Here is a 23,358-nt window from a genome sequence, read left to right on the forward strand (position 1 = left end):
GACAGCACATACTGCTCATCCTGAAAAACACAGCACTGAGTTACACAGCACTGCTAGGAAACGAAGAAAAGGGCAATAACTGCATTAATGAGTAGCAAGGCATTTGCGATGGAGAGAAATAATTACCAAGAAAATCTTTCAAAATGCCTCTGGGATTTATACCATTTACACCAGGACAAATTGCAAATGAATATGCTGCTGAAGTACAAAACAATCCAGCACCCGGAGAGACTGTTGGTTCTTGCTCAGCTCAGCTTGGGGATTCAAACAGGAGTTCACAATGTGCGAATCTGAGTGAAGAGGCCAGTATTGGATGAACTCCTTATGAAAGAGCTCACAAGAGACTGGGATATGTGCTGCCAGCACACTCAAGCAGTGCCCAATCTCCTGCCTTCACTCTGATCCGCCCATCAATATGGCTCTTTTCCCTCCAGAGATAATTTGAGGGCTCTGGTAAAGAAAACCATGGTTAAAAAAAAGGATCTATACATGTGCCAAATTCAACCTTACAAAACTCAACAGGAATATTAATCAGTGCCCATTGATTGTATTTTTTTTTAAGAAGAGCAGTACAGAATTTCGACAGGCAATGTTGTGATGGTCTTAAACATGTTATTTTGTGTCTGGAATATACTAGTCATACCAATACAGGTTCTGCATAACCTGAGGATTCTGTTCACCCAGGTCCACTGTCTTGAAAAAAAACTTTGAATTTGGATTTGAAGGGCTGGTTTTGCCACATGGACTGAACTTCTTTACTTTGAGTAGGATGTGGAAAAGGCTGGAGGCTGCTGTGAAAGATGCTTCAGCATAGAAGCAAAATAAGAAGCTAAGTGAGTTTGGAATATCAGAGGTTACTGCATCATAATTCTCTCTCATCCTCCAGAACTGAAGAAGCAAAGGCACAGTAAGTGAACTTCACATTCCTACAGGCCAAAGCTCCAGCAATTCAGTCTCACTCTTTGAAGACAGAAAGCTTTCAGAGTATTTGAACACTGAGTACTGTGTTTGTTATATTTGAGGGAATATTTATTACTTTTCAATAGCAGCCAGGCAATCCTTGTAACTCTGCATTATCTGGTTCAGAGGAATGGTTCTCTCAGCTTAGCAATAGTACCAGAGAGCAGAGAGCCTCTTGTGGAAGGTCTTTTATTATCTAGCAACTACAATTATCTTCTTAAGCAACTGTGTCTTCGTTAGTTGGCATTTAGCTTGTTCCAGATTTAAAGGGACAAATGAAGATCTACTGTAGGTGCGGACTGTAGAATATCTGGACTCAGGGACTTGTAGTCTTTATAAATAATAGTGTGTCTTCTATTTTGTATTTCTAAGCTGTTTCCTGTTCTTTACTCTGAAACTGCACTAATTAGCCATGAGACAATACTTGACTTTTTATGATGATGTGGTGAAGTGCTAGCACCTTCTATCGAATTACTTTCTAGGCAAACTGGTATGACCTGATTTCTCACATCAATTCTATCTCATTTCTTTTAATTCAGAATCTGTATTTACTAAGTGCACCATGCCAATGTTTTGTAAATAACTTGTAACATGTGACTCAGATTATGAGTCCCCAGAACACTATGAATCTCCCAACCATAAAAATCAACTTTAATACAAAGACTTGAATTTGTGTTCATTTTTTCAAATGCTCCCAAATTTCAGCAAATTGACTGTTAAAATAACAAACTTATAATAATATTTTTTTATAGAATTTGGGAAATTCAGTTTCACTTATTTTACAGGTAGGCCTGCCTTTCCTTAATCACACTTAAGTACCAGCCTTTCTTAATTAGTCCTCAAAGCAGCAGAACAAGTCCAAAAACAACAGATGGTCCTAAACTGCAGTGAGAGAAAAAACTGAACCTAAAGATCTGAGCCACTGGTGTAAACTGCCATAGTTTGTGTTTATGTCCTCTTTTCAGTGCAGCCTGTAAAGCAGTGAACTGGTGGCACTTTATGCAGTCGTTTTTTGGGACTGATTATTTTGATGGCTCACTCTCCACGTCAGGCCCAGATGCTAATGCAAAAAACTAAATTCAGCTTGTCTCTTTTAATAAGAAGAAGTCTGGTTTAACCAAGCGGTTCCTTTGGAAATGGGGACAGAATGTTTGTAGTTGCTGAATAATCGACAGTTTCCAGCTTTTGAATTCCATGTTCTATATTCTAAATTCGAGGAAATCCCGGCTTGCTGTAATTATATCCAGCAAGGTAAAAGAAGTAATTTCCCTCCTCAACTACCGCAGGCCTCAGGACAACTGCACAATGCATATGAAATACACCACTGTGTCCAGAAAGGTCAACTTTGTATCCGTAAAACAGGAAGCATTAAAAACTGTAGAAGGCAGATAATTAATTAATTCTGATCAAATACTTGAAAGTCAGAAGAAAAAAAGTTGAGGACCAATTATAAAATAAAAATGTTAATTTTACAAAACTGGATAACACTTCAGCATCAGCGTTTTTGGAAAATGGGTAAAATAAGTCATCATTTGAACCTAATTGGAACAATTTGCTAACAGTCTGGAAGAGGAATAACAGGAAATTAGCAACATATCAGGATCTTTTCTCTCCTTTTTAAATAAAATGCCCAATATTAATTAAATGATTTATTACGGTTTCATACTATAATTGCTACACAAGTGCTCAACTTTTAATGTTACTTTCCTTTTCTGGTTGGATTTAATGGTCTGGGGAACTGGAAGAAAATAAGAAGGAGATTGCTCAGTGCTTGCTGTCTAAGTGATTTATTTGTAATTCATTCACTCCATCGGAGTATTATTTTATTTACAGATTTAGACATTCTTCTGATATACTCTGCCCTCCAAAAAATGGGGCAGCAAAGTAAAAACTCTTAGTTTTTTTGCTTTACAGTTGAACAATTTTATAAACAGATTTTGAGTTACCCACTAAGAGCTCTCACAAGAACACTGGAAGCAAAGGGAACTGGTTTTGTTCCTTCTCTCCATGTTTGTGTTTTACCGACCGTAGACCTGCTATGACACACCAGCTATAAATTACACCATTCCCAGGTGTGAGATCAGACCACAAAATTGAGGCCCACTGGTCCAGGGAACAGCACCAGAGCAGTCTGTTTACTTGTCTCTGTACCTAATGATGCAACTCAATTAGGACTCAATTACAGCTAGGATCTGTATTGTATGTATTATCTTTTATATGACTGTATTGAGAAATTAACAACAAAACTAACTACTTATCTATATAAATACAAACTTGAATCTAAAGTAAAAATATACTTTTTTCATGTATCTAACACTATATAGTGAAAGTATTAAGCTTTGTAGGTAAGCTATTGAACATACTCCACAGAGATAAGAAGTAGCAGTCAATCAGGATGCTTTACTCAAATGCAATTTGTAATTGCTGAATTAATGTTTGTGCTGTACTCTTAATCCTGTAACTTTTTCATACGATTTTGTTTTTTCTTATTGGTAGAAATAAATAGTGGTGTATTATGTCTCCTGGTGCTCCTTGGTCTACTACTCAGTCCTGTTAAAAGCCCTATAAAAAGATCCTGTACAAACTGCTATTAGTTATTAACTGGCTATGCTATAGTCCTGTCTGCGAGTATACACTGTCTGGCATAGCCGAGAATGATTGATTGATAATGAAAATGATCTAGATTGATCCAGAGACAAGAAAGAGCATTACACCTGAGCATCACTTCCTCGTCCCCCTTATTTTCTTTTTCTTTTGGCACTAGCAGTTTGAATTGTTGTGGATGCTCAAGGAAAAGTTATGGATTGCTGGAAATAATGTTTTAGTTATGCTTCAGGACCTTCAGGGCTTTTAAAGAGCCTGACATAATCCAGCAAGCTGCAGATACACTGGAACTATCCCAGCCTTAAATTTTGCATAATGTGCCCCTTGTGCTTATGCTGTGTAAGGACTATGAAGTAAATAAACTGATTAACAAATTACAGCTGGAGTTTCACAAAACTACCTAAAACACCTTCCAGTTGGCCACAGAAGCCAGCGAATTTCTAAAACTACACTTCATCTCTTCTTTTGTCATTTTCCCCCCTATTTTAAAGTTGGTTGTCATAGATTTGATTGTGTTTCATTTGCCAGTCCGTAGTGAATTGCCATTTACAGAGTTCTGTCTCCTTTGCACAGGGAAGGTCTGTTTAAAGAGAAAGGAAAACAGGCTCAAAGCTGCTGCTCACAATTCATACTTACACTAGTAAGCATCTGGGATGCAAACAAACTGATTAAGCCCACTTTGTAATGGCTATAGTCATTTTAGTCCCTGCCAAGAAGTTCACTGAAGTGAAAATAGATTAAAAACAGCTATACTGTATTATTTTTCCTGGGTAGAGTGAGCAATTACTTTCAACCCTGAGTCATCAAAAGAAAGGATATACTGCACTATCTTTCATAAGAACAAGCTATTACTGCTAAAAAAGCTTTTTTAATCAAAGAAATCATGACTTTTATACACATATCTGTTGGTGGTTGAACTTTCGTTGGTCTGCTTTGAAATATATTTTGAATTATGGAAATTATACACTAACTTTTAAAAAGCAAAACATGGCAGTCAATCAGCATTAGCAATTTACTGACCATCAGAAAAAAACCTGTGCGATTAAGAGACCTCATCAGCTTAATCATTACCTGGCACTGATGAATTGGATCTTTCTTTTCATGCTAAGAGTACACTGTGGTAAATTTTTTTCATGTGCTTCACTGAAAAATGTGTTCTTTCCCAGATGAATATAGGAGAAGAAATCATGCGTTCACCCAAGCCTGTATTGCACAAAACCTTGTCATAAAATTTACTAGGACATCATCTACTTTTTACTTTTGAACCTGGGTTTCCCATCTTTATATAAGGAGATTTTCTTAAAAGACACAATTAGAATTAATGACATTTTAGTAAAAGTAAAAAAGGAAAAACAAAATACAATGATCTTTTCATTTTTGTAAACCAAATAGCTTTTGACTTTAGACTTTGCAGGATTTACTCAATAATAATAATAATAATAATAATAATAATAATAATAATAATAATAATTGCTTACACTTATATAGCACTTTTCTGGACACTCCACTCAAAGCACTTTACAGGTAATGAGGACTCCTCTCCACCACCACCAATGTGCAGCATCCACCTGGATGATACGACACCAGCCATAGTGCACCAGAAAGCTCACCACACATCAGCTATCAGTGAGGAGAACAGAGTAATGAAGCCAAATCATAGATGGGGATTATTAGGAGACCATGATTGGTTATGGCCAATGGGAAATTTGGCCAGGACGTCGGGGTTACACCCCTACTCTTTTTGAGAAACGCCCGGGGATTTTTAATGACCACAGAGAGTCAGGACTTCGGTTTTACGTCTCATCCGAAGGATGGAGCTTGTTTACAGTATAGTGTCCCCGTCACTATACTTTGGCATTAGGACCCACACAGACTGCAGGGTGACCACCCCCTGCTGGCCCTACTAACACCTCTTCCAGTAGCAACCATGATTTATTCCAGGAGGTTTCTTACCATAGATAAATAATGCTCTACTAAATGTCAATGTGGAATTAAATACTTTTGTTGATTAAAAAGATCACTTCACTACTTAGTATCAAAAGCAATACTACAAATAATTGCACTTTTCACCAGACACAAGAAATTAACCTGTTTAACCCTAACAATTCTGTGTTAAGGATTATTGATTATTCAGTGCGTTCTTGGATTACTTCATATTACAACTTTGAATTGCTAAACAGCTTGATGCACATGCACATTCACACGAGATTCTCTTATATTCACCTGCCTTTGGACATATTATGCTAAGTTATCGCCTGCACCCATTGGTGGCACAATGGTTAGCATTTGCAACACTGGAGCCCCAGGTTGAATCCAGACCTAGGGTGCTATCTGTGTGGAGTTTGTGTGGACTCTTTTACACAGTCCAAAGACTGTGACATACTGCAACTTTAATTGGCTTCTCGGAAAACTGTGAGTGTGTGCTCCGGCACCCTTGCAACAATGAATTGGAGTTAGAACAGCTTTTAAAAAAATGGATGGATGTCTCGACCCTCAAAAAACATGATAGCAATTTTGGTACAGTATATAATAAGGTAAGAAAGGATAATGGTGAAGTAATGAAACTGCTTTTCAGGACCACGGACAGCACTCATGCTCCTGGAAAACACAAGCAGAATTATGACCAGGAAACTAATGCATTCATCCACTATCAGAAAGCCCTTAGAATGCCCTCATTTCTGGTGAGCATGATGACAATCTGGAGCTGCGGATCCCAGGAACACAGGAAGTCAGGAAGGACTACATTCTGGACAGGACAAAAATCCATCGCAGGACAGCTACACACGCTCAGGGACAATTTAGGGACACTAGATCAGCACATATTTGTAAGGAGGAGAAAAATTAAAGCGTCTGAAGAAAACCCATGAGGGGTAACATGCAAACTCCATGCAGAAGATGCCCATGCTCCAAAATTGAACCCAGGACCCAAGAACTGTCCACAGCAAGAGCGCTAAGAGCCACACCACGATGCAGTCAGAACTGAAAATACAGTTCTGCATTATAAAAACTACATTTTACACAAGGCCTTTAAGTCTAACCAGAGTATCTCTACAGAGGCAATAAACTCTTGTTCACTATATTGAGTTAGCACTTATATTTGATAAATTACCTCAATATAAAGCCCTTCTCAATTCTGTCCTGTGAATACACAATCAGATTAAGGCTTTTGACCTTTACAGCAATGATTTCACAAGCCACTAGCTAATAATACAATGCTACTATATTTTGAAGCTATTTCCCCTATCATCTAGCATTCTAGTTCCTAATTTAGGATGTCTAGGCAAAAAAGAAGAGCAATTCTGTTTCTTGGCTTTGTGTTGGTGACAGGGAAGATAGACCTTCCATAAAACACATACTGTAGGCAGTGGATGGACATGGATGTGTTTAAGGCCTTCTTACTTTTGGTAACCACCCCCTCCAGCCGGATAATATTAGGGTGGTCGAACTGTCCCATGATGCTCGCCTCCCTCAGGAAGTCCCGTCTCTGCCTATCCACGTAGCCTCCCTTCAGTGTCTTAATGGCCACAGGGATTTCTCTTTTGCCTGGGGTTCGCAGACGCCCGCTGCACACCTCTCCAAACTCCCCTGAAAGACAGTTGCACTATCACCAGAACTACCCTTCAGCAGCAGAAAAATGCTCTACTGCCCATGTTAGAATGGACCTCTGAATAGGAGTTTTTTACAGCATGATAGAGAAGCTCTACATTATCTATTCAATCTGTACTGTACACTTGCTAACCCTCAACAACAATGAGGAATATTGACTACTTATTGACGGCGGTTACTTTGGCCCTGACTTCAGCTTTTTTTTCTGGCAGATCACTGCCAACCTTAATTTTCTATCGATTAAAATGCTTGAGATCAGAATGTGTGTAATTTCATTTTTGTATTATGTGATTTGTTCTATTATTATATGTTGAGCTAATCAATTTTCACGACAGAACATTGTGGGATGTAACTACAAATACCAGCCGCTGGGTGGCACTCTTACGGTTTCTTAAAAAAATTAAAACCATTTCTTTTCCTCATCTTAACTCTCATTTTGATTTCCCAAACCTACTATTTATCCTGCCAAAGAAAGACAGTTTGTTTGTTCTGCTCTATCAAAAGTTTCTTCTCTGAAGATTTTTTTTACTTTTTAAAAGTGAAGGGATTTTTTCCCAGTACACAAGGAAGTGCAGATGTATCATTTAATAAATCTCTTGTAGCAGACAGGCTTTCAGCATCTAAATATCGAAGATGATTGCAATACGTGTAAAAATAAAATATGATTATCGCCCAACTTCATGTGTTAGGTCCCGAGTTATTCATTTCAACAAAAAGAGAATTGCAGCATTTGAAAAATGTCTTTTTTGATATTTTCACAATATTACATATACAATGTATATTTAATAAATACATAAACTAAAGGGAATGGAACATAAACATAACTTCTAAGGGAAAGACTCTAATAGGATTTTAATGAAAAAACAAAAACTAGGTAGAGAAAACATTTAAATAGATAAACCTTTTACAGGTTAACTCCTATAATATTTGTCTTTAACATCCGTGAAAACAAGAGAGTAAATGAAATAGCGAGATGTTATTACATCTGATTTTTTCACTTTTGATCATTTGTATCATTAAAATATTAGCATGTGAGCCTAAAACAACACTGCAATAGCTTGTATTTGTGTAGCACATTTAACTTTCGAATCCATTTAAATCCGGTATCTTTTTCACAGAAGCCTTCGTCTCAATGCACGTCCAAGAGTCAAATGATCTAAAAGGTGGCTTTCTATAGTGTCATATGGGATTAGGCAAAGTACCCTGTGAAATGTTTCAAAAGCAGGAAGGTTCAGTGTCAAACGTGTCCTGCAGATCATGGCTGCAGTGGGAGGGGAGCTGGGGCTCCTCAGAAACTGGCACTGCACCAGGACATAGAGTATCCCCCTCCTGACGTCACGAGTACTGAATGAAGCAATTATTCTCTGGCCATTGAACGGCATTGAGAGAGAGAGACATGTCTCTGGGCATGCACTTGGCTTTCGCTGGGAGCATGCACTCTAGTGGACTGTACACTGTAGGTGCACGTGTCATTCAGCTTCGGGTCTGTTTCTGTTTTCCTTTCTCCTCTTTTCTTTCAGTTTACTTTTTGGTTGTTAATATTACTTTGCACTGAAACTGTATTGTCTTTGTACATTTGGATGAAGTGCCATTCCCCATTTTCTACATACAGCGTTACAATTAGGGTGATGAAAAGGAATAAGGAACAATTCAGATTATAGTCAGGCTTCCTGAAGACCTCCTCAGACATGTCCCTTGCTCTTTCACCTACAAAGACAGTACATGTGAGCCTGAACGTGTACACAATTATTGGTGTGCAGTCCCCTCACCAGTGGACTAAGCTGAAGCCCTTTAATTCTTTTGTGAGCTCAGCTGGCCTTGAACCCTTGACTTCCTACCTGCTCCGATCACTCTCTCGATTCGGATGCGCGAAGGATCGATCTCTTTCGCGAACTCATGCACAGCCTGCGTCGGGTCTTCGTAGGTGTCTGGGTCAATGTAGGTTTTGATTCCTGGAAAACGAACTGCAACAGAGGCATGTGGAATATTTTAAAAGCAGCAGAAATGGGGCTAGGTAATTGCTAGGCACTGGAAGATAATCTAATGTGTGAATAAAAACAGGAGAATGAAAATATCTGCTTAGTGATTATTCTTACTAATTAGCCATTAGTACCCAACAGGCTAGAGGGACAAAATTGGGCTCCTCACATTTGAAACCATTCTATGTTCTTAAGAAATGTGAAAAAGCTCTGGATTTGTATTGTTTAAGGACACACACAGTTTTAGAAAAGTAAAGTACACAATCCCTTGAGGAATAATTCAGCATACCAGAATGTCAACCTGTAAATCTTTTATTTCGTGATGCTTCTGGGTCCTTCTGTTGTGTTAAAAACTGCAGTTCTCTCTCAAGCCCTGACGTCCAACAAACACATTGTTTGTACCATAATAGGATATTGGTGGTGGCAGAGATATAGAGAATTGCTTAGGCCTTGTGAAAAAGTTATTAAGTGATTAAAAAAACAACTTTTAGCTGACAAGCACTGCTTGCATATGCTCTTGCTGTGCAGTCCCTGTTCTACACTAATGCTCTTGCCAAGGCAAGCTCCATAAAAACCGGATTTGGTCTCGCAGAGATTTCAGTGGAATAAATCTCTTACTGTAAGCATGGGGTAGGAGCTAGCTCCAGGACTAGAATGGGCTATGAGGGAAAACTGCAGCTACAGATACAGAGAAACAGCTGTGCAGGCATGGCAATAATAGATGTTCATCAGACAGGCTTACTCAGGCCTGTTTATCATCTCCAAGCCTTATTCCCCAAAAGGAAGAGTTTGAAGAAGCACCCACTGTCTCCCCGCGGGGAGAGACTCTGACAATTTCATTAGCTTTGCCTACTTGTATTCATCCCCTTTTATCAATCTTTCAGCATCGGCAAAGGAGTATCTGGCGTAGGTGATAGAAGAGAGACGGACAGAGGCTGCATTTTTCAACTGTTCTAAAAATACGAAGCCCTGAGTTTTCACTTTTCTTAATTCATCCGCAACCCAAAATACTTTCATCAAAAAGAAATGTAAAAAGGTGCTGAAGTGAGAAGTTAGACTTATCTATGTATATGTACTGTACTGTATGTTACAGGTGAATGGGCATTGTTCTGTCTATTACCTTGTTTGTTTGTCCCCAACACAATGCACAAAGCTATTAGTTTTGCAGCTCAAGGAGAAAAAAAAACTATCCCAGACTTTTCAGACTCTCAGTGGATGACAGAGGACAGTCATGGACAAACCTGTTTCTTCTTTTCCCTTAGAACTGCTATCCACAGCTGTTTAGCAGTGTTAACAAGACAAAAAAGGTTTTAAAAACAGGTCATGCAGTTAACCCACTAAATAGAAACACTAGAAAGTGTTTGCATGAAAACTATCCAGTATGCTTTGAAGTTGATTCAAATAAGTTAAGAGAAAACAGAAAACACCTCATCTCTTAGAAAGCTGTGGTTGTGGCTGCTCTTACTGTGGCCATTTTGAAGGTGAGTCCTCCTCTTCTCCTCTGACTTCATCTTGGCTTTGATGTACCACTGACACCTTTACGGACAGAAGAAGAAAGACTGAGTGTGAAACATGTTAGGGGACACGACCGCCTTTGCATTCTTGTCAGCCCTGGGAAGAAAAATTAAAGCAAAATAAAAAATTAAAGCAAAACAAAAGCCCATTTTTTCCGTCTATGCACTGTTTATCACTCTACCTCAGCTGTGGGAAGAGTGCAATCTTCAGACCTAAATCCATCTAGATTTGAACAATTTAAATAATTTATCCTCTCTAGAGCAAAAGGTCAACAATTACCAGGGTGGTGAAGGTTTTGATAGCTTTCACTCTCACATAATTGGCTTCTGATTGAGGCAAGATTACAGAGAAACAAGACCAGTTAGGCATTCATCACATTTTCTGTGCTGTCCTTTTTTGTTTTGAAAGTACCGGGTTATCTTTTGATTTGCTTGGATGATCTTTTTAAAGCTAAGCAGACGTTGCCTTGCATTATGCCCAGTCTTCCCAAAATAATATTAACAGGAACAAAAAATGTCCAATGAATGCAGCGCTAAGGGAGGAAAGAATAGTGATGAGGCAAGACATAGGCATTAAGGATAAGGAGCAGCAGACTGGAAAGGAATGTGGGAAACAGTAACCTAAGGCAAATGGAAAGGCAACGGAAAATGAGCAGTGAACACAGAAATGGCAAACATACTGTAAATGCTTTGGTGAATCTTTATAGTGCCTTGCAGCCCATTGCTGGTCATCCTATAGTCAACTATCTCATTGCAAGCTATCTGCTTGCTGTGCTCTTCTGCTACCCTGAGCTGTTGATCATTAAACATTTCATGACGGCTGTGTCTTTGCCTTGGGCAGGCAAGTTGTGCTTGTGTCTACTGCAGGAAAATAGGATTAATAAGAGTTTGTAAAGAACAAGCCCCTAGAGATATATGCCAAACCCCAAGTGACAATGAGCGTCTTCAATATTTTAGGCCTTGTTTTTTTTAATTGGTTTTTGATTCGATCTGTTTTACACTTGGAAATTAATGGAGCATTTGTGGACTAAAAAAAGATCAGAAGTGCAAAACATTATGGATTTTCTAGTGCAAGTGGCTTTTTATAACTCCAGCCTGAGATTCTTCTTTCACATGAGAGTAAAATAATCAGTGTTTCCAATATGGTAGTAGTCCTGATACATGCATTGAAGGCAGGAATTTTTAACCAACATTGTTCACATGGCATATCATCAAATATAACCTTTTAGCGCCAGATGTACAGTAATTGCAAGTCCATTAGCAGCATTTGAATATAAAGGCTTAGTTCACATTTTGTTTTCTTTTTAAAAGGCCTTTCATGCTTCAGTGCATTTTCCCAGGGTTAACCAAATCACAGCCAAAGGGTGTGAGTTAAAATCATGGGTGTCTTCTCAACCCTTTGAACAATCACATATAACTATTTAGCATTACTGCAATGTACAATAACAGTGCTAATCAGTGGAACAATGGAAAAGTCAACAAAGAAGAAACCATGCAGCAGAATAAGCTATCCCTCTAAGTGCACTGACAGACAGAAAATAGCTACCTGTGTCTAAACACTGTGTGGACTCTTACTGTGGCCCACTGTGTGAGAGGGCACCGAAAAACATTAACTGTAAAGAAAACAATGACAAAAAACTATATGGTTTGACCAGGATGAAGAGACAAGTGCTACCAGACCTGATAAATGTATGGCCCACAAAAGCACTTGGATGATACATTTCCAAAAATGTTTTGTTTTGTTCACCATTATTATTAAGTGTGATAAATGCTGTCTGTAGCCAGTGAAGTAAGAAACTGTGAAAGTTAAGTTAAGGCTTGAACATTTCTTTCTTAAACTCCAGTGGTAGACATCTGAAAAATAAAGGCATGACAGGGGGTGTGTCCGCTGTTCCTGGCTGAGATCACAGTCTCTTCACTCCTCTCACCATTCACTTGATTGGATTTGCTGTGATGATAATTTCTGATGTTAAAAAAGAGCTGCATGTTGCCAAAAGTGCAGGTCATGTGTAAACCCTACAGCCCTCCAGAGAAAAATTCTGAATTTGTCCGATTAATCAAAAAATTGCTGCAGTTAAGTAATCAGGAGCATATTCGTGTGGAACAAAAATTCGAGACAATTTGATCCTTCTGATCTGAAAGGCAGTGGAGTGAAGACAGCAGGCAAAGTGGACACTAGCCACAACTGAGTTCATGTTAATCACGAGCATAATGAAGTACAAATGACTGAGGTCTTCAGAGTGCGGCAAACCAACACAGGCATCACCATAGGTACAGTATGCTGTGTGACCTAATCCACAAGGCAGGGTATTTGGGTCTTCATCACAACAATTCACCATGCTATTTTTCTTCTTATGGGCTATACAAACGTCTATCTTATACTTTCATTTAAGATGCATCAGAGAACTATAAATTTCCTTTAATGCTTTCCCTCTTAAACCCTGGAGAGTCACTGCACTTGTGTGACCTCACTTAGGGACTTATTTACTTTTGTCAGTACACAATACTTCACGCACACTATATATGCCCAGCAGAGAAGTGAAGAATGAAGCCTCAGGGATTATGTGTGCGCGAGGCTGTGCATATGTGCAAAAAAGCAGAATTTGGAGTCCAGCCTGCTCAGTATTTATCAGACAATATCTGAGTAACCATTGATGGTAAAAGGTATTCAATGGACTACAGCTGTTCATTTACAGGTTCACGTATCTGTGAATAAGCTGTCTGAGCTTTTTCATTGTGGGTTAAAATGACTGTATAATACAGAAACAGCTCTTATTTGAGTTACTAATGATATGCTGATGACTGCTGATTATTTTTTTGATCCATTCTTCTGCAGTTGGACCTCAATGCTACCCTTACTTCTATTGATCATACCATCTCGTTGAATAGATTAGATGAAAAGGTACTACTGGAACTGCTTTGCTAATGGTTACTGTATATCCTGTCCAACTTACAGAAAACAATCTTTTCAAATTGGATATTGTACTACCTCTACAAAATTGGTTGTAGCTGGCTTTGATCTGTTTTTGAATAGTAGTGGTATCAGTCCTTTACTATGTAGAAGACATCCAACTTTATGGTTGCAGAATTCTGACCTTAATCAAGCTCTATCTGCCTTGTGACACTGCTTTGGTGATGTTAAAAAAGGGATGCAACAGATCATTTTACACATGAACTCTGACTTAATCCAAAGGTATTATTTTGATTATCCTTCCTTGGCAACTTTTCAGCTCTGCAAATACTGTCAGTCTTAGTTTGACAGCTGATATCAATTCAATCCTTGACACTTCTTTAGTGTTATGTTAACTTTTTATGACAACTTTGTATGTATCCATACACCATATCTCTCCCGTTCTGATGCAGAATATCTATTGGATGTTTTTGTTCTACATCCTGGATAGGATGCCATTATAGCACATACCCACAATTCAGAGGAACGGATTAACCCAAAAAGCAAGCCTTCGGAAGATGGAAGTGAGCTGGAGGACCTGGTGAAGAATGACCTTACTAGCACCTAGAATTATCAGCGTAATGGCATATACAGGGAGCAGGTGGTGTCCCATTTTTTTCATGTGTGGAAGACTAACTGGCAACCATATGGATGGATCACATGGATGAGCATGATACATGGATTAAAACCACAAAACAGAAGCTTTAAACAAGATGATAATATTGATATTGATAAGAGCATTTTTTGGAAATAGATAGCTGAGTGGCGTAGTACAGTAGGTCTAGAATATCGTAAGTGTCATGTATTACCTATTGCCTACGCAATATTTTCCAACTTGATAGTTTTTCTTATTGCATGACTTTTATCCCCCATAAAAGTTTTTTGTCATTGTAGCAGTACTCTTCCACTAATCACATTCTATGCCTTTAATGCCAGTTATTCCTGTTTTTGTGGAACCTTGTAGGTTTCAGTGAAGCATGGTTTTCGCCCAGTTCATTTATGGAAGTTGCTGAAGGTGAAACTGCACAATCTGTGTGGCAGAAATCCTAAACCAGAGACTGCAGAGAAAACTTCTGTTTCTTTAAAGGATAGGCTTGTATGCGGTTATTGATCTTTGCAATGCCGAAAGAACAAGGTTATCAGAAAAGGCAATAAACAGATACAGTTCACAAATCCTGAACAGAATTATCCAAAATGCCAATCTCTAACAGATCTGACAGTATATATAAATTAAGTATAGATCTTTCTATTCAATAAGATGTTATTTCTCCATACTGTACATACTTTAAATTGACTCTGATAGTGACACTATAATGTTAGGTACAACAAGCACCACCAAAATAATTGAAACTATTATCTTACATTGGAATTTTGAATGAAGGTGTTCCTTTCCCAATGGCAGAGTGTTCTCTTGTTTGGGAATTTTGACAGATGTAACCATGACAGACTGAAAAACAGCACAAGCTGCAGACAGATGCTGCTCCACATTGGATATGACCTTGCAAGCTTGCTCAGCATGTGGAAAATTGACAAAAGGAGAAGGGGAAAATCATAGGTCCAGATAAACGCAGATGATCCTGCAAACGCAGTTATCAAAACGGCACGTGATGCCACCATGCCTGCAGCTTAAGGGCCATCAACCAGACAAAAGGCAAGCCCATGGGGGAATGACAGGGACATCAGGGCTTGTGAAACAGTGAGAAACACAACTGCAGAGACCCCGCTGTGTGAACAGCTGGAAAGAGTTGCACAGATGCAGTCAACAGTAAAATGGGAAAAGGATTAATGCTCAAAACGTTGCAAACAAGGGGTTTGTGTTGACTCCCAGTGGTAAAGACAACTATTGAGAGTCAATTATCCGAGTCTTCATCTGCTTTTCAGAAAAACTTCTGTCAGATTCTAATGGAGAACAGAATAGAGGAACCTCTTCTGTATATCGTGTGCATAAATCTGCAATTTGCTTATAATGGCCCTGGAAGAGGGCCACTAGAGATGGCAGCTCTGGTCTAAACCATATTTCCCAGAAAGCTGCAGAGAACAACCTGCCATCCTCAGTTACCTGACCAATTGGTGGAAGACAACTGGTAGGGTGACAGTTTAAAAACCAGGAAGCTGAGGCTTTCAGTATCAGTCAACATCTACCATCTGTAGACAGAGGAACAGGAGCGAGGAAAGAAATGACTGACAAATGGATAGAACTTGGAACTGTGTCAGCTGTGGAAGAGTCTCAGAGGTAGCTAGTAAACAGCTTAGCTGCCCAGCTTTTACTGGGGAGTTGGAAAGACTTTAGATAAAGCTGAGTTAGTAGCTTAAAGAAGAGTTAGGCTTTTGTTAGGCTTTTCAGTTACAAAAGTGTGGATAGAGCATGAACCCTTTTAAACACATTCTGGAATAGTGTTTATATGCACAAAGGTTCCTGAGCCATGCTTTTACAGAAAGGGATCTTTCACAGCCTCATACAAATAACTCAATAAATATTAAATGTTGAAGATCTAAATAGAGAGGAAGCCCAGTGTTGACAGCAGCAGCCCACTGAGCTGGCATGAGAGAAGCTGTGACCAGCTTTGACCTTCCTGGCAATACAATCCATTAGGCACAGGATCTCTCCTTTCATTACTCTTACCTCCTCCCAATGGTTGCTGGGTTTTGATTATGTTCTTCAAAGTTTCATCTATCATTTTTAAAACAGCTTATCATGTGCTACACTTTAAGGAATACAATAACAACAAATTGGTGCCAGGTAATAGGATGTAAAGTGTCGATCCACAAATGGTCAAGACATTAGAGAAGTCTGAGATCAAACATAAATAAGAGTAGAAGGAGAAGGTCTTTCTTGAACATTGTTTTACGAGGAAAATAATATTTAAGAAAAGTGGTCACTCTTTTTAAAGTGTTTAATGAAGATAAGGGGAAGTAAATCTTAACGTAGTCTGTGAGATCATTAAGAAGGCCAGCTGCAGTGCAGAAACACCAGTTATCTCCAGTTATTTGAATTGTGTCCTACATAATGAGGAGAAATCACAAGAGAAGGACAACAACATTTTAATGTGAATAACTGTCACAATGCTTTCAGAAAAGAATCCTGTGTGTCTTGCAACAGTGGTAGGTGTTTTGTTGTTGGCCTGACATCCCTGGCCTGCTCCAGCCTGTGTGTTGTTGAGTACACAGTGTTGAGATTACACAGTCTGACACTACGCATTGCTAAAACTACATAATCTTATACTACACATTGCTAGGACAACAGAATCTCACACTACACAGTGCTGGGACTATACAACATCACACTATGAAGTCTGGCACTACATAGTCTGGTGCCACATAGTTTGGCAACAGTAGTGAAGGAGAAGGCAGGAAACATCCAATGTTTTGCTGAGGAGGAACTTCATCAGGAAGTTTTATAGCACTACTCTTCGGTTCAGGCAGTGACATCCACTCTCAAAGGGTTCAAAAACACCTATCAATATAATATGAAATACCCTTTCTCACATGTCAGGATTCTCAAACAATTGAATGACTTGATAACTAAATTTTAAAATGTGCCTGTCATTTCAGAGGAAAAGTATACTTGCAACACCTGAAAGATCAAACCCAGTCATAGAAGGTGACCTTGTCATGGCTGTCATTTTAAGAGTTAAGAAAACATTAAAATAAATAAGAAAAAAGCAGTGATCTAGTCATATTTCCAGATCAGTCCTCTGTGTTGTCATTTGTTTTATTTATTAAGAATGCATGTTTTATAAATCAGATCTATTATTAGTTTGGCAATGTCTGTACTAGAGATCATAAAGCCACATTCTGAAATGTGATTTGGTCTTCCAGAAAAAGCAAAGTTGTTTTGCCTTCCTTTAAAATCACAGGCACATGCTTACTTTCCCAAATCATTTCAAATTGCCATCCTGAATGCAAATCCTGACAGGTGAGTACATTAATGAAATATACTCTCTGTCACATTGCTAGTATGTGTCTGGTTATAGTGAGGTCATCTTCATCAAAGCTGTTAGTATCCACAATCTTAAAGTGCATAACTTTTTTTTATATATACAATTTATTTTAAAGAGCTTTAAAAAAGCAACACACTAATACATTCACGGGAATGTGCTTTTAATGTGTAATTGTCAAGGTATAACAGAATTGTAAGGCAAAGTTATTGAAATCTCATAGGTTAAAATGCAAGTGTAATATTAGCTTTGCCTTGTTTTAGAAATTGGTGTTTGTGTGAGCCATCACTGATGTAATCCTTGAATATTTAAAACAGTTGGACCAATGTAACAGGGAAAGTAGTGCCTGCACTTCACAATAAAAGGGTCATGTGAACTGAGCCAGGCTGTTTGTGATTATTGAGCTTGAATCATTACCACCTACACATTTACAGAACATCTGAAGCAAGCTCCACAGCTGAAAGTTTTCTTCTTTCTTTTTACTTTTAAGAATGGAATTAACCTTAATTTCTCTACAGTACATACAGTTGGAATCTATAGCAAGTTTTAGCAGCACATATTTCAATCAAGGGTCTGGCTTCGCAGTCTGAGACAAGACAACTGACCCAAGCCCTGAAATAGGGGCTGTAAAAATGTAATTACGGTGGGTAGTTGCGTCAGCATGCATAGGCTGCAAAGGAACAAGAAATAGATTTATTCCATGCTGAAGAAGGCTCCATGGCCGAACTGTTGTGTTTTCTTCTTTTTTTTCAGCATGGAATAAACCTATTACTTGTTAAAATGTAATTACTTCCTGTCTTCCCTCTGAAAAGTCAGATAGCTTCTGACAAACAAATGTATGTATTTGTTTCTTCTCTTTGTGGTGATGTTCCTTTAAATCACATCATTTCCATTACAATTTTAATTTATACATACAGTGAGGTTATTCTATGCATGTATATTTTGCTTCAAAATGTCCAGCTCCTCTACTTTCTACTTATTTTATCATCTGACAGTAATAGACAGGAGTGTCAGTTCTGTTTTTAATTTTGCAGCATTGCTTTCAGTTTAAAAAAAGGTGTTGAATAAAATAATACAATAATCTGCTATTTGTATCATAACTGAACTCATTTCTAGCACTTACAATATGAATGTTTAATCTCTTATAAAATCCCACTATCCTTGGGTCATCCAAGTCATCCCTGTTTACATCTGTACAATCTGTCAGCAAAATCTGAAAACAAAACTGCCCTTGTAACTCCAGAGACCCCATCTTAAACAAGATCCATAGCACATATATTGTTAGTGCTTTGTGACTATAAGCAATATTGCACATAAAAATGGCAAATGGAATTAGGGTATCCAACTGCAATAATTCCTTGTACAGTCCGTTTAATTAGCCGGAAAACCTATTCACTCAAATGGAAACATGAACAATTGGTTTGCTGCCATCAGTCTAGTAATGGGGACTTCAATTGTCTAGAGACACATGTCAGAAACTGAATTACAGATTTAAAGTTGAATATAATCATGGTGTTCAAACACAGAGTCCTTAGGATGACAGACAGATTCAGAATATTTTTTTTCCTGCAATTGTATGTGCTTCATTGGGTGACTTTTTGTGAGAAAGGCTTTCTCTGATTAAGTACAAGAGAAGTTGAGTTGAGATGAAGACATGGATATACTGTAAAGGAACAAGTACAGGTTTATTAAAAGCTGAAAAGAGAAGAAAAGAAAAAGCACACCTGAAGAAGAGTCTTCTTCAGGTGTGCTGAATGCAAATGTTGAATTGAATGCATATGAAACCTGAAGAAGGCTCCTCAGCCAAAATGATGGGTTTCTTTTTGGTGATGTCGTACCTTAAAAGCAAGAACTCCACTCATTTTCCCTGGTTAACCTACTGGCTCCTCATCTCTTCAACTGAACTGGCAATCTGACTTTTTGAACCACATGACTGCAAGCAGTCCAAGTCAGGACTCCTTTTCTCAAAACTGCCAGGATGAGAAAATGAGTCAGTAAAGCACAAAATTCTAAGATATTCTTTCTGAAACTGAAACTGTTTGTGAGCCCACTGTTATTTTTGTCTGATTGATGAAATAAGACTGTCCAAAATATCCAAGCACATTCTAAACAAAGCCAGGGCACACAGAAGTCAGCAAAATGTTAACTTTGGCAGAGCTGCCTGAAACTAATGCAAGCTGATAAGCAAAGCCAGGCAAAACTGTTCTTCTCTCTCCTCTCTCTGCACTGGGACTCTCTCAGCACAGAATAGCTGCAAGTCGGGTCAAGGACAAACCCCAAGTTTCATCTTACCAGTGGGAAGTTGGGAAGTTGGAACTCATCAAGGATGTGTGGCCAACAGATCTTTGAGTTATTTATTCACTTATTTATTCACATTATAATTCTCAAGAGTTGATTTATTATTCCAAACATGTTTGATGTTTAGTTCACAATAGTAAATGCATATTTACTTATCTGAGAATATGAATGTGACTTACTATACATGAGACTTTTGAACCTAGGAGCTAGACTGTTACACGTTATAGTCAAGTGAAAAATCAGCAGACTAAGAACAATGATTTGTATCACCGCAGACTGTTAACAGATATATTGTATTACATTTGTTGTTTGTTAGCATGTTTTGGCCATTATATCACTAAATTTCATATTCTATATTTAGAATCATATGTGAGACTATAAATTATTATATCTGACTGTTTCCAAAAAAGTCATCAAGTACTCACGCAGTTTCCTATAACAATTTCTGATTATAACAGTAAATTAAAACCCCACATTACCTACAGTACACAGGCAAAGAAGAAGAAAAGTACAATTTATGATTTGTGTTTTACAAATGACTGCTATCTTCAATAAATTATTATCAATACATAGTTTCTCAATGTTAAAAACTAGAACCCAATGCTGTCTTTGTGATTTATTAATGTTTTGTTAATTTATTATTATAGTAATAAAGAATTTCAAAGGAAACAGTAGACTAAGAGAAGACAGACGAGTGCAGATAAAAAGAGAGAAAATAAAATTAATTTCTAATTCTTGAAAAGCTGCTTATGTGAAATGGCTGCCGAATGGGTTAGGAAGAGGTGTTGAATGTTCATAATTATGCTGAAAACTAGGAGGATTTAAGAAAGGGAGGGAGACTGTTCTATACTGGAGTATGCAGAACTGAAGGAAGACTTATGTCCACAATTGGTTTTGAAGAGGTGGGATAGGATTGTAAGGTTTTATGATAGACTGGGTATTATGAGATATGTACTCTGAATCTATTGGGAGAAGGTTATTTTGAATGTAGTTATTCAATTGCTTAGCCAGAAGTGTAAAACAGGTATTGAGGGTAAGAGCCTTGGAGAATTTACTGTGCAGTGATGTGTCCAAGGGGAGAGGTTAGCATGAATTGTATATGCTTGCCTGTAAAATCTAACATGAGTTCCAGGGCTTCCTGAAGTATTATATTGGTATGCCATATAAATTAGAATAATGTAAACCAAGAAAAGCAGAAGATCTTATTGCACACACTGTGATCACTATCGTTTCCAACAGACCAAGGCTACCTCACACTCAGAACTCACTGTGACCACTGATTTGTTGCACTACTATTTACCTGTATCCAGTACACACACTGGTCTGCACCTGCTCTGTGTGACGTTGAATCTCTCCCTCTGCACTGCACTTTTTCTGGATGTTCTATAATAATGATGACAATGTTTTTTTGGATTAGGTTGTTTGCTCAGTCTGCAAATGTTTGTGCTGTGATTGTTATGTGCAAGATGAGATACCTGCACAAAGGATTTCGTACAGTAAGCCATAGTAAGGAGGCATTGTGACCTACAATGTGTTGTAGAGTGGACTCTACAAAAGAAATGCTTCACATATTTAAAAAACAAATTCCACAAACAGGCACAACTACTAAAGATGTACTGTATTGCTGGAAGTAACAATCAGACCCCCTTGAACAATGATAATAGTTCAAATTACCCAAAAATGACAATAGTGACATCAGGCTTAATCAATAATGATTACAATGATGCTGCTACACACAAAGAAATATAAGTGCATTTTTTTGCAAAACATGCGACATTTTTCATTTTCAAAAATCAAATTTGCTTTGTAAGTAGTGATTAGTATTTCTTTTTTAAGCATTATGTTTGTTTTTTTGCTTCCCTTTCAGCACCTGTTCTGAGTAAACGCGGTGTTAGGCAGAGTAATGCAAGCAGCGCACAACCCCATTGCATGCCCTGTGCTGCGCTGTTCATGAGCAAGAGCTCTCTCCTTACCGTCCCGTAATGAGGAAGAAGAGGGTGAGGATGACGAGGAGGGTGAATCCGCCCACCGCAGCTGTGGTGATGACCAGCACTTGGCCTTGATCTGTGGCCATATCAGAAGCTGGGGGAGAAGGAGCACACAGAGGTGAAAACGAAATTAAATGCATTGTTGGATACTGCATTTGCTTTCCTCCAATCTAGATTAGCATAGTAATAAAATAAATTGACAATGTTTTTGATTGCAATAATATTTTACTGCTGTTCCTATAACTAATACTAAAGCCACTGCCATTAAGGTCAGCTATAACTACGTGACAAGTACTATATAGGGCTTTCAGCTTTGGAGAGTGGGATACCATATAGGAAGAAACAGCAAACATAATTTACTGCATAATTTGTCACTTTTAAGAAAAGACAGTTGGACACACCATGAAGTGAAGAGAGAGATAAATTTAAATTATACCACACCACACAATTACAAGTGCCATCCCAAGTTTCTAATGCTGATTTTATATCAGTGTCAAACTAATAAGGGATATGTGATCTGACTGTTGAGCAATCTCTGTACAGTAAAAACTGCAGCTGTCTCACTACTTCAGTGCAGACTATAGTGAAGCAAATTCATTGAGTCCTGTGATTGCTTTTTTGGTTGAGCTCTGTGTATTGGCCTGAGATATTTTATCTAAAGTCAATGAACATAGCATTTCATCGAAGTTAATGGTAGACATGGTTTAGCATACTGAAGACTGATGTACCTGAAACATGCTATCTAGTTTTTAATAATACCTTTATTCCTGTATTTATTCTTTATTCTTGTATGAAAAAGCTCATTTGTCCCTGATTATGGTGTTGAACGTGGTGTAATGTGTTTAATGTGTTAAATTGTCTAGTTGATTTTTTCAAATCATGCTGTTTCACAGACACTGTTTAGTAACCCTTCTTCTTTTCAGTGATGGAGTTTAACTTGAAAGTGAAAACACAGGCATGAAAATGTAAATTAAATTACCAACGTCTTCATTAGCTTTCATGAATTCTGCATAGCAACCAGCTTTTACAAACTTGCCCTTTGCAGATGAAGAAAAATAATTAATGCCTGTGCTTTGATTCAACAAAACAGCCCACTCAATATTAGAATACTTAGTAAAAAATCTTTAACCCCCTTATAGTTTTTAGGTTTTTTAATGTTTTAATTAGGAGATTTCAAGCAGCTCTCCCTAACTTACAGTGCCAGAAATGGAAATCTTTTTTATGACTGTGATCTGAAAACTGTAATGGCAGAATTCTTACTCTCGTCTCCTGTTTCGTACTCAAACTTGGGGCTGTAGCTGCTGTAACCTGCGGCGGTCCTGGCCCGAATGTGGAAGACGTATTTAGTGGAGGGCTTCAGCCCAGTTATGATGACACTGGGGGCCTTGGACCGGGTCGAGGAGTAGCTGAGCTGTTCATGTTCCTGTGGGACGACACATGAAGGGAGAAAATAAGACCATGTTTCCGGTTATCCCCTGACAGAATAATTGACATACACCATTCAATTCAAGTTCAATCATA

At 38.1% G+C, this 23,358-nt stretch overlaps 1 protein-coding gene and 1 long non-coding RNA gene across 2 annotated transcripts in view; one reads left to right on the top strand and one right to left on the bottom strand.

Annotated features, from left to right (window-relative positions):
* epha6 (eph receptor A6) overlaps window positions 1-23,358 on the bottom strand; it is a 280,518-nt gene that overhangs the window by 21,374 nt on the left and 235,786 nt on the right. The window contains exons 7-11 of the mRNA XM_069197241.1: window positions 23,098-23,260; window positions 21,823-21,931; window positions 10,615-10,685; window positions 9,009-9,134; window positions 6,964-7,149 (exon numbers count right to left, since the gene is read on the bottom strand). Coding sequence (XP_069053342.1) covers window positions 6,964-7,149; window positions 9,009-9,134; window positions 10,615-10,685; window positions 21,823-21,931; window positions 23,098-23,260 — 655 coding nt within the window. The remainder of the gene's footprint in view (window positions 1-6,963; window positions 7,150-9,008; window positions 9,135-10,614; window positions 10,686-21,822; window positions 21,932-23,097; window positions 23,261-23,358) is intronic.
* Window positions 540-23,205, top strand: LOC138242134 (uncharacterized). The gene is made up of 3 exons (XR_011191383.1): window positions 540-907; window positions 21,717-21,955; window positions 23,136-23,205. It is a non-coding gene; the product is annotated as an uncharacterized lncRNA (long non-coding RNA).

This window comes from Lepisosteus oculatus, chromosome 13 (genome assembly GCF_040954835.1).
Source record: "Lepisosteus oculatus isolate fLepOcu1 chromosome 13, fLepOcu1.hap2, whole genome shotgun sequence".
In the NCBI taxonomy this organism is placed as follows: Eukaryota; Metazoa; Chordata; class Actinopteri; order Semionotiformes; family Lepisosteidae; genus Lepisosteus; species Lepisosteus oculatus.